At 37.1% G+C, this 18,993-nt stretch overlaps 1 protein-coding gene across 1 annotated transcript; it reads right to left on the bottom strand.

Moving 5' to 3' along the window:
* Positions 1-353: 353 nt before the first annotated feature.
* LOC104518525 (serine/threonine-protein kinase MAK) lies at positions 354-16,295 on the bottom strand (the record flags this gene model as incomplete). The annotated part of the gene is made up of 10 exons (XM_010177379.1): positions 15,949-16,295; positions 14,145-14,199; positions 13,078-13,199; positions 11,935-12,014; positions 10,062-10,194; positions 9,796-9,967; positions 4,884-5,051; positions 2,714-3,028; positions 1,056-1,246; positions 354-484 (listed from the first exon to the last, which is right to left on the bottom strand). Coding segments are annotated over exons 1-10 (1,468 nt in total), but the record flags the coding sequence as incomplete, so codon positions are not given.
* Between the last annotated feature and the right edge of the window lie 2,698 nt (positions 16,296-18,993).

The following is an 18,993-nucleotide window of genomic DNA, read 5'->3' as shown; positions in this document are numbered from 1 at the left end:
ATATATAGGGAGAGAGTTTATTTAGTCCTCATATACACTTACTTATGAGTCAATCAGAATATATTCCTAGGAATCCAAGAGATGTTGGATTCATATTACTGAGGGTTTTATATGTTCCTGGTTGTTTTATGGTGTACAAACAGTGTTGAGTTCCCTCCCATGATTACATAGCCAGGAACTTCTGTATCAACGATGATGAAATATGTTCTGGGAAAGGCATTTAGTCCCAAACTTGAAAATTTAGCCTGGTTATGAAAAATGAAATTATCAAGTGTGAAATCTGAAGTTTAAATGTAGTGTATGTCGATTGTTCACAGCTTGTATTTTCCGTATATATTGAATTTTACCCTTACCAGGTAGGTATCTTGATTGTTTTAGATAGTACTGTTTTGCTGATGTATTTGATCTTCCAGCATCATTTTTCATCAGAACCTTATTTTCCTCTCCTGGCTGGATATAGCATGAAGCTTTTGGTTCTGGCACACTGAAAAAAAATCAAAATGTTGAAACAATGTGACCAACAACTCCAGCCCAGAATACGATATGCAGACCCTACCCTGAAAAGTACAGTGCTCTACTTGTATCCTGCTTTCATCAGTAGGATTTATTCCCATAAAGTAACAGCCAAATCTCATACCTCTTGAGAGTTTGACCTGGGAATTTGAAGAAAAAAAAAAGTATCCAACACTACAGAATAAAAGCAAATGTGGATAACTGTGGCAGAACTTACTACAAACTTAACCACCAAAGGAAAGGAAGTTAGTATATCTGATTTTAGTAAAACACCGTTTCTTAATAACACAACAAACACCTAAACCATACAGTGCCTGAAAACAAATCTGATTCACTTTGGATATTACTGGTGCTTTATCAACACCACCACACCCAAAGCTGGTCTGCTCATACAGCTCTTTGCACTCTTGCAGGATTTTAGTGACTTAAATTTTAGCAGATTTGTCTTAATCAATATATAAACCTACTGGGCACTGTTTACTAAAAAAAAAAAAAAAATAAAAATAAAATAAAAATAGTGATTTTATAATTATAGAACTTACCTAAAAAGACATTCCTTGTTTTTCTTTTCTTTTACTGGTGCAATGCTAGGCTTCTTTGAACATGACATTCCAAATTCGGTGTCATCCAAGTCATCCCAGCTATCAACAGTCTTTACCAAAGTCTGACCCCATCGTCTTCTGCAGCTTTTAGGACCTACTGCACCATTCTGAGGGCCACTAGCTGCTTGTTTCTATTTTAAATAGGGAAGAAATGCTTCAATTCAATTCTAAAATTTTATATTTTGTATCTAGTTCACTTCCTGACGACCACTTAAGAACTTTGAGGGAATTTTTCCCATTGTGTTGTGCCTATTTTGGTCATAGTCTCAGAATGATTTTAAGCACAAAACATAACGATAATGCCAGCAGGTTATTTTGAGCGTAGCTCTTTTGGACTGTCATCCTTAAATTGCTGAAATCTACCTGAAGTAGTGAAGTTCACGTTCTATTTGCAGACCCAGTTCAGTGCTCAGCCTCTACTACTGGTATCTTGCTGAACTCATGCTCTCACCAGTGGTAGATGAACTGTCAAGAAGTAGGGCACAGCAGTACAGAACGTTCACAGCGATCATGCTCAGGCTTTAGGAGTGCCAATTGCTGTGGCCCCACAGTAGATACAGCAAATAAAACAAGTTAGTCAGGCCTTTCCTTAATATTATCTTCCAAATAAATTTCTCAATTTTAAAAATGGCATTTCATCTGAGTCTAGTTCGCTTTCCAGTATTTTCTGAATACCTATTATTTTTAACATACTTTATATTGTAGTTCTGTGAGCATAAGTAGAAAGCAAAATGAAAATTGCAAACCAAAGTTGAACATTCATCTTGCTAAAAATCTTACTTGTTAAATTCGTACAAGCTTAGGAATTGGATGAACTTTCTCAGGTATTTTCCTGCTTGAGGCAAGGGAAGTTCTCCCTTTCCACTTCTCTGCTGTATACTAACGATATTTTGGTGAATTATCATAGAATCACAGAATGGTTTGGATTGGAAGGGACCTTAAAGATCATCCAGTTCCAACCCCCCTGCCATCAGCAGGGACACCTTCCACTAGATCAGGTTGCTCAAAGCCTCATCCAACCTGGCCTTGAACACTTCCAGGGAGGGGGCATCCACAACTTCCTTGGGCAACCTGGGCCAGTGTCTGACCAACCTCACAGTGAAGAACTTCTTCCTAATATCTAATCTAAACCTCCCCTCTTTCAGTTTAAACCCATTTCCCCTTGTTTTGTCATTAACTGCCCTTATGAAAAGTCCTTCCCCAGCTTTCTTGTAGGCCCCCTTCAGGTACTGGGAGGCCACTATAAGATCTCCCCGGAGCCTTCTCTCCTCCAGGCTGAACAGCCCCAACTCTCTCAGCCTGTCTTCATAGGAGAGGTATCTCAAAGGTCAATAAACAATTGCTGTCATAACTACATTACTGCACAAGCATGTAGCAAAGGCTGTTATAAATGAACATACATTGTTGTTACAAGAAATCTATTCTTCTGATTTGCTGTAAAATTTCAGTAAATGGCCAATTATATCCTTAATTAGCTCCTAATTATCTATCTGTATTTCTACCTAATAAAAAGTATGACAATCTTCAAGAGATCACCTGCTTGAATAGAGTATGAACTTTTAATAAAACCACCCAAGTATTTATTGAAGACAACTTACTGGTGAGGAGTTTTTATTGATTGTTGGAAAAAATGGTTGTGCCTGTGGCTGCGGCTGTTTTGGTACTTGCTGGTTCGCTGTATTCTGAGGCAACTGGATTTGCTGGAGGGGCTGGTGGTTAACCTTTGACAGGGGCTGTGTTTTGTCAGATGCATCAGGTGAAGAGAGAGGTTCTGGCTTGGATATAGATTCTAGTTTAGGTAAAGCTGGCTTTGGCTCTGCTGGCTGAACTGGTTTAAGAGGAGTCTGCTTCTCCAGATACTGCGGAGGAGGTCCTAAAACTTGGCCAACTTGAAAGTAAGGGTACTTCAAAGCCTGGAGAAGAAGACACATAATAATTTTACTTGAAAAAGTTGACTTGGGTAACCTCATCAAGAATCTAAGCAGGTTTCTGAAGCATTTGAGAAAGCTCTACAGCAGAGATGCACGATGGATGCATAATGAGATCATATGTAAACAGTGTGTATTGATATCTCTCAGTTCTGTATTTTAAACTCTTCCCATCATATAATTTAGTAAGATGGATCCACTTGTACACATTACAGCAGTCGTGTCCTTCTTTCCCTCCTTTACTTCTAGGTTTTGTGGAGCCTGTGTTTTGAGGCTGTTTTGAGTGTGCATTTTACTTTCAACACCATTCTATATTCATGTAGTAACATTTCAATCTTAAAACAGCACAGGTAGACAAGTAGTCTCCCCTATTCCAACATACTTTATTACATGTTGCCACTGCTAACTATGTTTTGGCAACTCAATGAAGAGTTTGGTTTTTTTCTTAATTAATATAAACCAAAAAAAAAACAAACCCAGAAGTGTGATGATTGCCTTTTAATATTAATATATGGGTATTACAATTAGAGGATGTTAACAAACAAAGTTTCTCCTTTATTTTCTTATCACCAGCTTTCCCTGGTTTTATTTTGCTTTGAAGTTCATTCACTGTGCTTGCTGTGCCTTCTTGGTGTTTATTAGGAAACTATAGTGTCTGTCTTCAGGCAGATGTGTATTTAATTCTTCTTCTCTGACCTCTTCATGTCCACTGCTAGACACACAGCATGGACATACCTTACTAACACAGCTCCTCCTATGTCAAAACAACTCACTTTGCTACTCCTTCTGGGTAGGATCCTACTCTTTGTTAGTTCTCTCAGAGATGTTTTGCCTCAGCTGCACTGGAGAATTGCTGCCTTTGTACATATTTCCATGTATATGCTTTAAACTCTCCCTTTTGGCTGTGGATTACACAACTGCTGAAGCTGCTTCCTTGACAACTCACTTGGGCAAAAGCTGGTTATTTGCTTCCATAAAGCACAACACAGTATTCTGTGTAGAGTTATATATAGCACCAGGCTACAGTTAGATCTCAGTGACTGTAACAATAGATATGCTTTATATAAAGTGGAGAGAAATGGTTGCTCTGCTTGGTACCATCTGCTGCACCACTTCTGAATCACTTACATTACATCCACATAGGATAGCTCACAGTATGTCCTTTTTATTTCCCAGCTGTGTTCCCCTTTTATACCTTCTAAATAGGATTGCATTAGGTATGAATACTAAAAAAAAAAAATTAAACATTTTTTAAAAGATCAGTAGAATGTAACCAACTTTGGTACTTGAAATATATTTTTAAAACTTAACTTGGAGAAAAACTGTGACCTTTGTGACCTATTGGTATGTCCTTCACAAAGTTCTTTCCTTATCACTTAGCATAATTTACATCCCATCTCCAAGTAAAAATAACCCTTAGGTCTTCCATACTACATTCCACCTGCAGCTTCACAAAAAGCAAAGCTTACTTTTCAGTATCCCTCTTTGTACAGATGGGGGAGGAAAAAGAAGGTGGCAGAAGATCCTTACAATTCAAGGAACTTCCAGCTCAGATTTTTCTCTGTCCTGTACAGAGGAAGTTTTAGAATATGCCAGTACAGGAGACAACACTGCACAAATAACTAAAGAGTTTATGAAGTCTGCAGAGCCAGATTTAGAACTTTCTCTCCTAACTCCTCAGTCTCATTACCAGCAAAGTGGTCAAAATGAGCAGACATTTCTCTGCCCATCAGTATTATGACAACCAGTTGGTTTCTGTATCTACAATTTTTTAATGCAAAATTAAAATGCATTAAAAATGCAAAAAAAAAATCAGTCTTAATCATGGAGGTGCTCAGACCTGACTCGCTGTAGGTCTCTTCTTTGGATTCCAATTCAGCATATCACTCATGAGCTGTATTGCTTCATTGCTTGCATTTGGGATGAGAGTTTTTAGGCTTATAGGGACACATTGTGGGAAACGGAAATTCATGGCAGAAGCAAGGTGGTATCCTTCTGGCCAGTCACTCTGTTTTAAAGGAAAGAAAAATGAGTACCAAAAGAGAACAAAGACTATATATCTTTGAAGTATTAGATCAGATTTAATTTTATGCAGCTTGGCCTGCACGTGGTCTGCATAGCTCCTGCCTATATAGTGGAACACAGGAATTCCTACTTTTTTTCCCCATTACAGTTGTTACACCACCTGTGCATGCAGCACCAGTGTCCCACGGCAGGCCTTCTCAAGCTCTCCTGTAGGTGAAGGTGGGACCATCATTGTGGATACCACACTTGGACATATTCTATCTGAAGAAGAGAGTGCAGCAGTACCAGGAGCAGTACCGAACATCCCATCTACCACAGAAATGAGCTCAAACAGACAACTGCAACATACCTTCTCCATGGGAATAGTAGAGGTGAGGCCCTTCCACTCAGCACACCATGGTTCTGTAACCATGGGGTAGCCTACACCATATACCACTGATTCTACCATTAAGATAGTCAATGATTAAATTACAACTAGACGCTATTGAAACAGAAAAGCACCATGACCACCAAATGAAACTTTTTCTTTTCTTTTTTGGGGTTTTTTTTTGAGTGTTTAACTTTCCAAAAGTAAACAGCGAAGTCCTTTGTTCCTTGATAATTGCATTGTTTGAATACAGAACCACAGGATTATCAAAGACTTCAAGAGATCATCCAGTCCATGCCCTGGTCACTTCCTGACAGGTATTAGTCTCAAAAAGTTTCCAATTTCTGGCACTCCACAACTGCTCTAAACAGTGTATTCCAGATCTTAATTCTCCTCAAGATTAGAAAAATGTAGGTTTCTCTTATGACAATAAAAGACCATTGCTGAGTGTGCTATCATCTGTGGGTACCAAGGACTATTTATTTCTTCTCTCTAGAACAGCCTTTTTATATATTACAAGGCATATTTCTTCTCCTTTCTCCCAGTCTTCCTTTGTATAGGCTAAAGAAACCTGAACAGTTTAATTCCTGGGTCCAGTCTTTTTCAGTTTTTCTTCTTCTCTGGACTCTGATTTTTCTCTCTTGAAAAGCAAAACTTTAAACTGGATATAATATAGCAAGTGGAACAGAAAGATCAGTTCACACATCAGTGGACAATACTTTCTTAATACAATGGTATGGTATTTGTCTTTGTTGCAGCAAAATACCGTTGACATACAATGCACTATATAGGTCCCACATCCTCTTCTTCAGATATGTTAGCTGGAGAGTTATCACCAGATATTTATGTGGCTGATTATTCCTGCCTAAGTACAGCACCCTACACACTGTTAAAGAAATTTTTTAAAAGCTACATCTCTAATTTTATAAGAAACTCTGAATTTTATCTTCTAACAGACTCAATCCTTCCCAACCTGCTATCTACCAACTTAACAGGAAAATCTATTCCAACAGAAGGCCTTTAACACAATTTTAAAAATTTCATCAGATGCAGAACCACTCCAGGGTCCTCTTCAATCCATCTTTCATGTTGAATGCGGACCAGTAAAGCTTACTCTCTGAACAAGGCTTTCAAGACAGGTACACACTTATCATGCAGTTTGTTTATATAAATATGCTGATGAGAATGTTACGAGGGACAGTGTCCAAAACCTTACTGAAGACAGTGTATGATATTAGTGCTTCTCTTCCATCCACAAAGCTTGTTACACTGCTACAGAAGCAAATTGGGTTGATTTGATAGAATTTGATCTTAAGAGATCACGTTAGCTATTACTCATCTTTTTATGTACAACAGTTTTAGCTCTGTTAACACAATCTATGGTAATAAACAAACTCAAATATAATTATAAACCAAGTCTGGTTAAAGTAAGTCTCAAGACTTCAGGTGACTTCCTATTCCACCTCAAATAATAATTTGTTAATTTACATTAACGCAGATAGACTCTTTCCTCCTCTGCTGCATCTCCCTCCTTTATTGGAGTTGGTGATGTTCTGCCTGCCAGAGGTTGTGAAAATGGAACAGTTTAGAACGAAATAGCAAGGGCTGCATGTTGAACTGGTGCAGTACAGGGACAGGGTGAAAATAGTACAAGTGCAAAAATGAATAATACATTTTGATTTATAAAAAAAAAAAATAATTTAGAATTATTTACAATGCCATTGCCAACCTTCAACTAATGAAAATGCATTTCATCAATCTCAGCCTTTCAGATTGTCATCAGCTTTTTCATTAAATTGACATACATGTGCACCATCACTGTCAGTATGCGAATGGTGCAACTTACTGCTTTATTTATAAAATAAATAAAGCAACATTTCATAAATAAAGCAACTTCATTTATAAAATAAAGCAAAATAGTTGCCTGTCACTATTTAAAAAATCCAAACTCACTGAAGTCATTAGTATGGTACTATGGACTAAAAGGAAGGCAAATTGGAATGAATCTAGCTTCTGGGCATAATTCCTGTTAATTACTGGAAGATAATGGAATAAATGAAAACGTATGTCTGAAAAAAATATTATTTGTAAAACTATCTGCAAAACCAGACTATTAAAATAACTGCTTATGTTTTTCAGAATGCAGAACAGTACTTCACTTGTAACAGAGGCATCATTTGTTGTGATAATTCCTGTAATAACATTTCAGTACTCTTGTTAAACAGTGATCTCCCTAAAGAATGCCTTAGCACTGTTGGAGGAGGAGATAAAATTCCCAAGTCTGTTCAGCAGATGACAAGGGCACAAAGGAACTAATTACAGCTTCCTGATCCTAGAGGGCTGACTTACAGTGTTTCTAACCTGTAGGGTCTTTAGAAGAGGCTACAGTTTTCTCTGAAATACTCAGCTGGTAATGCTCCCTGCCTTCCCAAGCAATCAGTCAGTGTGCACAGTCATGATTTGCTTCTGCTCAACTACTTCCAAGGTTAGAGAAAAACCACAGCAGTCAGCTCAGCACTGCTCTGCTACTACACACAGTGAAAATCTCTCTCTGATCTCCCTGCACTTCCAGAACTTGTGTATGCTATACACTGACAATGTTCCAGAAGCTAGTATGTTGCTCTCTTTCACAGATATTAATATACCCCAAAATGTTCTTCTTACTATGCTAAGCTTGTGACCTGCTTTAAGAAACTTAACATCTGCTTTTGAAGACTCAAGTCTTAAAATACTGCTCATATTATAGATAATTTCTGATGCACACTTACCATGGCAAGCACTGTTTTACTCATCACAGCAATTTTCACTTCCATAATGTCCCATCTATAACTCTCCACACTCTGACCTTTTACTCTCTGCTCTCTCACGGGTTTGCACCTGTTTCTCAGTATGTTCTCTTGGAAATTTTCCCACCACTTCAAGCTCTGCATGTCCCTAGCTAAGATTAATCTATTTCTGTTTTAAGTTTTCTGTTCCTCACTTCTTTATTGATAACAGCTCCTTTACAGGACAAGAATTATGCTTTATTTTATGTCAGTAGAACACCAATGAAATTGATGCTTTTCACTCCCACCCTTAGGTTTTTCAGATCTAGAGATTGTGTTCAGTCAGTTACTTCACAAAGTTCCCTTTGTGCCCATAAAGTTCCTAATACACATCTGACATCTCTTATTCTCCAAAAAATATTTATATTATATAGTCTTTTGTTTTAGTTTATTCAAAATTTTGAACATAAACTTATTATTTTCTTGCATGTTCACATATCCATTTGCTAAAACAACTTTTTAAAATGAGGTAAATATAATTGAATACATTTTTATATGCACTACTCAAACTTTGTAATTTTAAGTAGTATTTAGCCCTTCCAGAAAATAACTGAAAATAACTGTTTCCTCTCTAAAATACTGCACATTTTTCCTCCATTGCTTTTTATCGCTAATAATATTTTATGAGAGATCTGTGTTTGAGATCAAATGCTTGCTTTATACTTTAAAAATAAGAAAAGCATAATTTGTCTTTGTGCTGGTCTTGGCGGGGGGTGCACAAGAAGTTGGGAGGGTTCACAGCTGGGACAGCTGGTCCCAACTGACCAAAGGGATGTTCCATCCCATACGACATCATCCTCGGCAATAAAAGCTGGGGAAGAAGGAGGAAGAGGTGGGTGGATGTTTGAGTGATGGTGTTGTCTTCCCAAGTCACCGTTAGGTGTGATGGAGCCCTGGGTTCCTGGAGATGGCTGAGCACCTGCCTGCCCATGGGAAGTGGTGAATGAATTCCTTGTTTTGCTTTGCTTGTGCTCGCAGCTTTTGCTTTACCTGTTAAATTGTCTTTATCTCAACCCTCCAATTTTCTCAGTTTTATTCTCTCCCCCATCTCAGTGTGGGGGAGTGAGGAAGTGGCTATGTGGTGCTTAGTTACTGGCTGGGGTTAAACCACAACAGTCTTATTTATGGTATCTTCTATAAGCTCCAAATTCTGGATACCAGCCTTGAAGAATTACACTTTCAGGAAAGGAAAGCAAAACAGCTGTGACAAAGTGAAATCCCAGGAGTCTTCTGATTTTCTTTCTTAAATAACTAAATTAAACAATTTTATCTGGCTTTCATCAGAGGAGAGGAAGGCTGCTCATAGTGGTACAATATACAACGGATGCTAATACACAACTAAATCTTAGCATTACATACCTTAATGGAAGCTTAAAAGAAATATGGTTGAGAAAACCTTAAGTCTGCTGGAAACTGACTAAAACAATAATTTATATATATGTTCTGAAAGAGAGATAACATTCAATGTTTTATAATAATTTTATTTAACTTCTTTTTTTAAAATACTATTGTGTGAATTTTTAGAAAAGTCTTACCTTCTTTGGCGTCCCTAATACTTGGCAAATTTTGAAGATTTCATCTACTTCACTTGTGCCTGGGAAAAGAGGTCTTAGCGTGTATAATTCAGCCATTATGCTGCCAACTGCCCACATATCAATAGGTGAGCTATAAATAGATGATCTTAGCAAAACTTCAGGAGCTCGGTACCTATATAGTTGCAAAGAAACAATAGATATATCAAAATGGTAAGCAGAGAAAGGTAGTTAGTTAAGAACATGTATTAACTTCTTAATACACTTACCACCTGGTAGAAACATAATCTGTATATGGTGGCTGAGATCTTAGTTCTCTAGCCAAACCAAAATCTGCTATTTTCACAAGTTCTGGCCCAATACAGAGAAGGTTTTCAGGCTTCATATCTCTATGAAAAAATCCTATAGAAGACCAGACAGAAAAGAATGGCAAATAATTGCATTGTCACTTCTTAAACAGCAACCTGTAATACTGTCACCCAAAATTTACTTTGGGATGTTTTAGAAGAATATAGTTTTTAATTCAAAATAAATAAATGGTAACCCTCCCCTAATAAACACAGACATTTTCCCTCTAGTGATTGTTACATCAAATGTTGTTAAATTAACAAATGTAAACTGTCATTAACACACTAAGGAAAATGAATTTGCTATTGCAACAATATCAAATAACAAACCAATTTTAGAAATAAACCTTTTGCAAAAACTGTAACTGTTTTATCAGCTTTGTATAATGGAAAACTGAGCATTGGACACTCTGGTTTATAAAATTCCTTGAACTATTTTTAATTAGTTTGCTTATCATTGTGACAGCAAGTTGAAGATGCAGACATTTAAAAGATATCAAAATTTTGCTCAGGAATGCTAATATTAGTAATGCAGGCACATAAAGTTTCTTTAATGGTTACTGTTGGCTGGAGCACCTGGAGAGTGGTTAAGTTGCTGAGGAAAGAAATCCTAAATTCACTTGCTACAATAAAGCATTCCATTTCTGCATGCAGAAACTAACAACCGCTGTAAGCAACGGGCTGAAATTATTGGAGCGAGATATAAATGTTCAAATTTATCATACCTGCCATTCCCAAACACTACTATTTTGTCAAAACAAAATATTAATACTGTAACATAGAATTGGCAGTTTTTCATAAATTCTCATTGTCTCATTTATCTCATGTAGAAATGAGGAACGTAAAAAGGATGCTAATAATGAGAGAACTGTATATGATCTTGATCAGAAAGACATGAAACAGCAATTTCTGGGTATGTGATAGTACTGAAGAGAACTGATTATTTATTTGAATCCATCAAGAGGCCTCACCAGGGTATATAAAAGCCAATCAGAGATCACTAGGAACATTGTTTCTTATTTAATTTTCAGCTAATATTTTATTCTCTTTGGAAAGCTTTAAGAATACCAATGTGAAGTGAAGGACAAGTACTAAATAAGAGTTGAGCAAGAGAGTAAATTACTAGTTTTTTTAAATGCAAAGGAGCTTAATACCTTTATACCTTTAATACCAGTATTTCAGAATGCAGTTTGCAGGCAGATATTAAACATGAGAATCAAAAGTTTCATAAATGCTGTGAAACTTTTTGTTGTTGTTGTGAGCACACTACACCTCTTCTTTAGACTCTGCTTATAATTGCTAGAAAATCACATCTCTTAAAATATTTAAATCCAGATTATATTTGATAAAAAGACTGAATTTCTTAGTGAACAAATTATCTTAATTTTTTATAGACATAGGGCACCATATTATAGTATCTCAAGCAGGAGAAACTGCCATCTGTAAAGTATCCATGCTCCTTAAAAAGATCTTTGTGAGGAAAAAGAAATGCACAGTATAGCACAGCATACAGGTTTCTTTGTTTTGTTTATTCATCTGGCATCTAGTTTTGAAAAAAAAAAAGTACTGAACAATATATGAACAATATCCACTGCTTTCAAAAAGAAAGATTAATATCTGAGTATAGAAAAACAATGCATAACTTCAGGTATGGTTTAAAAATGCCCAATACTTGAAGCAGGTAGGAATATTTTTTATTAAAGATAATGAATAGTATTTGCTAGATATTTTTATTATTACTGTGCACTATCTTATTTTCTAAAAAAGTGCTGTTAAGCTCTAGTACGGAACCTACCGTGTTTATGGATAAAAGCTAGCCCTTGTAATATCTGATACATCATGTTTCTGATGACTGACTCGGGGAACAACTTGTTTCTGTGAAGAAACAGATTTAACAACTTCACATAATTAAAAAAAAATAATGCATTTTCATAACATACATATATCTTAATTTTGCACAACACAACATGAACAGATGAAAACAGACCCATCAAGCCTTGCACACAAAGGAAAACAGATGCAACTAGCTCTGATCTCAAAACTTGCTTGCTGCCAGGCCTTAATTTCACTCACTTTCAAGTGCTACAGGGGGACTTCTGTGCAGAGAGGTTCACAATCCTACCTCTCCGTAGAAGCTGGTTGGCCAGCTGTGTGCTGGACCAGATGAACATGGAATGCACAGTAATGTAGCAAGAAAGAGACCACACAGGGTAGCACTGGAGTAGGTGTGTTACCCAGTGGTGCCCCTAAGGGAACCCTGATTGACAGCGATGCTTCTCAGCTGTAGGGTAACACTGTGCTAATAGCACCAGCAGCTATCTCAGGGTGTGAACCTAAGAGCTTTGCACATCAGGAGATAAAGGTGCATGACCATGTCTGAAGGAACCACACATTAAAGGAAAAAGAATTGAGCAGAGAAAAATGTTATTGAAAAGGCAGGTCCTATTCCAAAGTCCACCTTGCCAGCCTTGCTATGTGCTGTTTGTTCAGGATTGCAACATCACCCAGTTAGTCCATATTATAGGTCTTTCTTGGGAGCATGCATGCATGTACGTGCAGATGACCATCCCCACCTTAAGCCAAATCCTTGAGTAAAAGCAGAATGTGTTTATCCAATCCTTCATACATTACAGTGAAGGCTAATAAAGAAAAGAAGTATTTGGAATTTCTCTCATGGCTCTACACACCAAAGACATGCAAACTATCATGTTAACAACTGAATAAACTCTTATTTCCAAAAGCATTACAATATGCAGTATTGTAACGCAGAGCAATGCAGAATTCTACCCTCAGGTAAGCAGGTGCAGCAACTCCTGTTCACATCAGTGGGGCTGCAAGAAGAGCCAAAACCAGAAATTCCAATGTGTTTTTCAAGATAGCCTGAGAGTCATGAAATAAAGCATGATAGCACACTATTTGTTCAGAGCAAAAGACATACCTGTCCTTCATTAACTGATACAGGTTTTCCTTCATGTATTCAAATATAAAATAAAGGTGGTCGTTTTCTCGTATGACTTCTTTCAATTTTATTACATTGGCATGATTTAGTTTCTTCAGAGACTGTAAAAGAGCAAAATACGGCTTCAGATAACTCGGCAGTGACTTTGATTCCTTATCTGAACTGAGTTTTTAACATGCAAAAGTTTCTACCATGGAATTTACAAAACAAGTCCATCTGATTGTATTTATCTTCTAATCTCTGTTTCAAACAACAACAAAATAACATTTTAAATTAATTTCAAAATAAAAGAAGCAACAATATTAATAGTAGTTTAAAAACTTCTATTTCTAGGGATTACATCACAGCTGAAGTGAAGATGAACACAAAAACCTAATTCCCTACAATGAAAGACAGTTCAGAAGCTGTAACAGCTCTTGCTCACAGAACTGAATAAAACCCAGCAATTTTTTCTTTTCGTTATGAAATTTTCATGAACAAGGATTCTCTTACAGGTGTTCTTTTTGGAGACACTGATAACCTGCAACCTCCAATAAGTTAAATGTAAATTATGGATAGCCAACTCCTTTGCTAGGGAGTTTTGTATATACAGAAAGTCATATGCCCAAAACAAGGGATGACTTGGAATTTAAGCCCAGGTTTTCAAGTGTTACTCTATCACTCGGCTGGCCAAAACTCCCAGTGCTTTCTACAAATGCCCCAAGTACAAGATACGATGACTGGGTAGATACCTAGAGATCTACCAGTAAAATGGAAGAGCAGGACAGTAAAACACAAACACACACAAAATCAATTTCTTTATCTTCTCTCAAAGGCAAGAGGCTTGGCTATGAGACATGGCCACCACTTGAGAACAGTGGGATATTCCACAAAGCAGCAGGAGCTCCAGGAGTGCCAGCAGCCCAGGGTTTTGTGGGATCTGTCACCCCCATGTAGAGAGTTCACAGAGTTTGGCTTTATGCTTGGACACTGCAGATGCCCTTTTCCTTCAGGCAAACCTAAGCAGACATTTATTTTTAAAGGTTATGGTATGTTCACCACCTTACCTTGACTTCTCTCAAATTCATACATTCATCCCATGAATAGAACTTCCTTTTCATTCTGAAATACAAGGCCAAGATAAAGTATTTTCAGTGAACAGTACAGAATGTTTTTAGAACAAAAAACCTAAAACATTAGCTGTATTTTGAGCTCAATTTAAAACATTCTAGAATACCCATTCAGCAAGGTAACTAAAAACAAACTCAACTCATAGAATTGCTAGAAATTTCAGTTTTTGATGATTAATCACTGCAAGCATATTTTTAGAGGAGTAGTTAGCCAAAGAGACCATGATACTCCAAGGTATTTATAAAAACATCGGGGACACAAAATCCCTTTGTATAATTTGAATTGTGTTCTTAGTAACGAGGAAAGCAACAGTGACAGTGCACATAAAACATGGAAATTTCAAACCAGAAAAATCACCTCTTTGTGCCTAAGTTGCATATTCTATTTTTTAAATTTATGTTTTTGAAATCTGTAAATTATCTGGACTGCTTGTAATATAAGAATCTAACTCGATCAGTCATTTTTACAAACCTGTTCCAAGGTATTAAATGCCAAATAAAAATAGTTTCATTTTTTCAAGCAATACTCACATGTATATACAATATCCTCTAAAGAAATTGTTAAATATAAGTGTCATACATTATTTGGAAGCCTTGCACAGATACAAACATGGATATTGGGTGTTGCTTAGATCTTGGGACAGCGTTGTGAACGTCATGCTATTTGCTGTGCTTCTGAAAAGTTCTAGTGCCTCGAGTGAAGCAATTTAAACCCAAGATTTCAATTTAAAATAAACACATCTTCAACCAAAACTGTCGCCTCTCGAATCCCAAACTTAAAAAAAAAAAAAAAAAAAAAAAATCACACAAAAGAATTCCAAATCTTAAAATAATGAGAATGAAAAACACTTCTCTCAAAATGTGGTTCCTTTTCACTAAAAATAACAAAAATAACTGATTGCAGGTTTGTTGTTTTTTTGTTGTTTTTTTTTTTGTTTAGATTAATATTATTAAATTAGGTAACAGTATTAGTAGTGTATAGAGAAATCTGAAATTCTTATAACAAAAGCCAGTCAATTATATTACAGTTATCTTTCTACAAGGAATCCATAAATGGAAAAAAAAAAAAAAAATCTCAGCAACATAGTTTCTGGTATTTCAACTTAGTTTTGCATCCTGCTTGCAATTCTACAGGAACACGAGGGGAACTCCCCCACTCCTCTAGGACAATTGTTTCGTAATAATCTTTTCAGGCATGTATGACAACACTGATGATTAAGCACAACACCATTAGATCCAAGGAGACAGCCTTTATTTACCCAGCCAGATTGTTACCTGGTACTTATCATTGTAGTAATACCTGAAGCTTAATGCAGTACCTCAAAAGATTTGGGATTGGGGGGAGGTATTTCAAATCTACCCATTAAGATGGGTATTCTTACAATTCATGTAAATAAACACACTCCCCAATTAATAAATTGCAAATTCAATTTTGTTTTGCCTTTGGTGTTAGCCTAACATTTTTAAAAGGAAGCATGTTGAAACTGACCAAAAGCAGCATGCAATTTTATAAGCCAAGATATATCAATAATTTATACAAACATGTATCTCAATGTTAGCTGAAGCCTGACCCAAAATCGCCTTGTTAAGCATCATAATTAAAAAAAATAATTTTGTTATGTTAATTTCCTTAAAAATACCTTTTTTTCCTATTCTACACAGATGGCAGACAACAATAAAGTTAAAAGTGAAAATCTTTAAGCTTTTGCAAGTACCTTTACTGAATTTAGGTGCTCCATACCTTTTGATAGCCACGAGTTCTCCTGACTCGTTGCTCTTCCCCATCAACACGCTGCCATAGGTGCCATCACCTAGTTGTTTCATGATTGTGTAACGGTTCATGTTTATTTTTTTTAAGATACAGATAATCAAAAGCTTCTGAAATTTTAAATGTTTTCTGTTTTATTAAAGGATTCCATGCTCTTTGATCTTCTCAGATAAATCTTCTTCCAGACTGTTGGTGAATGTCTTCTCATAACGGAGGAGGATATTCAGTAGTCTCCAAATTACAGCTCCTTTGACATCCAGATATAAAGTTTAAGAGACAGAAGATCATGGTCATTCTCACGTAGATCCTTAAAAAGAAAACCCAAAAAAACAAAACAAAAAGTTAAATATGTAATCTTATAGTATTTTAGGATAGATACATTCTACTATTTGTATGCAACAATAACAACCCCCAGATCTGTATGTGTTCTTTAAATAGAACACTTCAATATAACTAGTTCCTCTAAATCCTTCCAACCACAGAAGGTGCCTAGTCTAGGGTTAAGGTTAGAGGAAGGAGAGATGAGAGAGTCAGAATTACTGTGATAATTCCCCAGAACCAGAGAAACATACTTAAGGCTGGTGTCTTCTGATGGAACTCCTTATTCTTAGTTCGCAGACAGCAGCAGGTTCCTAATCTGTAAGGAGGGCAAGGCTGAAGTTTGGGAAAACAGAGAGAAGCAGCCAAATTCTGCACAAGGTGGTATGGTAAACCCAGGGTGTGAACGCCGAGCTCTGGACTGGCAGTGCAAGCAGGCTCTCTGCGCTTCAAGTGAGCCGGGAGGGAGGTGAAGCTGCAAGGTAAGAGCTGCATCCTTCACCAAGGTAAATCGAGCCGTGATAAATGTACTTGGATATCTTACTCTGAAGTTCAAAGAATTCTTACTCTACAGCCACAGTAAGGACCAGGCACAGTAATGCCTGAAGAGTTAAATTTATTGTTGTCCTGGTTTTCAGCTGGGACAGAGCTGGGTTTCTTTTTAGTAGCTAGAACAGCGCTGTGTTTTGGTTTCAGCCTGGGATTGGTTATGAGAGAAACACTGAGAACATCCCAGTGTTTCCATTTTTGTCGCTGGAAGTGAAGGACTTTGTGTTTTGTTAGTCTACAAGTGCAAGATCTAAGGGGGGTGAGGAATATTAAAATTAATAACTAAACTGAGATTTGGCTCTGCCAATGGGATATTCCAGATCATATCCCATCGTGGTCAGTATATTAATGAGGGTCCCTCCCTCTCTTGCTCTCTCTGTCTCTCACTCGGGCTCTGGCTCTTCTGGGATTGTGGTTTTGGTTCGGGATTGTCGCTCCTCCGGGATCGTTACCTGGGAACGGGCCGGGCTTGGTCAGCGGGTGGTGAGCAACTGCACTGTGCATCACTCATCTGCATATTTTATTACTATCATCATCATCATTACTATTTTAATATCAGTATTATTTAAAGTTTTATTTCAGTTATTAAATTGTTCTTACCTCAACCTCTGAGTCTCCTTACTCTCGCCCCCCAATTCCCTCCCCTTTCCCTGGGGAGGGGGGAGTGAGCGAGCGGCTGTGTTTGGCTGCAGCCCAGTGCTGGCCCAGTGAAACCATCACAATTGTTTAGTTTTAGAAGAGCTGCACAGACAAGTATAGAGCTTGTGTGCTTTGATATGGAACACTAAGGCTGAATTGTCATTTGGAGAATAATTCACATTAAACACTGTTGAATCTTCACTCTGAATATATGTCAACCCTAATCTGAATCCTGATCCAAACTTGAATCTGAACCCTAGTTCAGATTAACCCATTGTTAACCCTGAGTTAAACTACCACAGTCTTTTACACACAATACTATCTGTCACCAACGCTTCAGGTGAAGGCCTGTTCCCACAGCCCCTATGCACAAATCACAATTCTGACCTTGGCATTGGTTGCCTACTAGACTCAATCCTAAAAATTGATGTCAAGGCACTTTGGCAAACTCATGATAGTCCTCCACTTATTTATGCAGGTCTAGGAAAAACTAACAACAAATCACTGCACCATTTACTCACCGTAACCCAAATGCTTTAACCCAAACAAACCGTTGACTGCGAACCAAATTCCAGCATTATCTCTCCCTTTTGCTTCTGCTGTTTGAAAATGCAAAATAAAGCTCAAATCAGCTGGCATCCACCGACCACCTACCTCTATCAGAGGTGCAGAATTCAGCGTGCAACACTCTAGTCCTCAGCCTTCTGCCAAAAGTAGCTACAGGCTGGTAAGGCTGTCCAAACAGATTGAGGAACTGAAATTCAGCTGGTAACAAACCTCAAGCCTGAGATTTACAGGTCTGGCAAAACTCAACAATAAAATTGGCCTCTTATAAGCGTGAACGCAGCATTCTCAAGTAGACAAGCCTGCTGTGTAAGGGAAGCATCTGCCTGGACAACACACCGGAGTTTCTAAGCTGTTATTACTTGAAATGTCGCTTCCTTGGAGAAGTCACAACATGCACCTCGTTACTCACTCTTGTTTCTGTTATGAGGGAGGAATCTTACATCAGCTGTCAAGATGCCATTAACAAGTGACCTAGTGGACATTTCAATTTCTAATCTTTGCACCAGATGACCACTAGTTTGACAGTGCAAAATACACAGCAGTTTTTATCCATCCCCCCAAAAAGCCATTGCTACAGTGAAATAAGATCGCTGGTTAATAGTGTATTCTCTAACAAAGCTAAAAAGCAGACTTAACAAAAAGTAACAGTCATAGACAATTCAAATTATGATTGGGTTTTAAATTAGACTTTCATATACTTCAGCTTATTGTTTTTCCCTGAATTCAGCTTTGTATCTTATTCCTTACAGTGCCTGCATGCACTCTAGTCTTCAATACCTTGAATAAAGCCAAGACTATTTGTTGAATCCCATAATAAGCAGATGATCAAGTCTTTATGCCAAGATACATACTACACACATATCTTGCAAGTTATCAATTGGTATAAAAAATACTATATATATAATGTAACATATATATTATATATTTATATATAAAACATATAAT

The sequence above is a fragment of the Antrostomus carolinensis genome, unplaced genomic scaffold, assembly GCF_000700745.2.
Source record: "Antrostomus carolinensis isolate BGI_N321 unplaced genomic scaffold, ASM70074v2 scaffold18131, whole genome shotgun sequence".
Classification (NCBI taxonomy): domain Eukaryota; kingdom Metazoa; phylum Chordata; class Aves; order Caprimulgiformes; family Caprimulgidae; genus Antrostomus; species Antrostomus carolinensis.
This window is presented reverse-complemented; position numbering and strand designations above follow the sequence as displayed.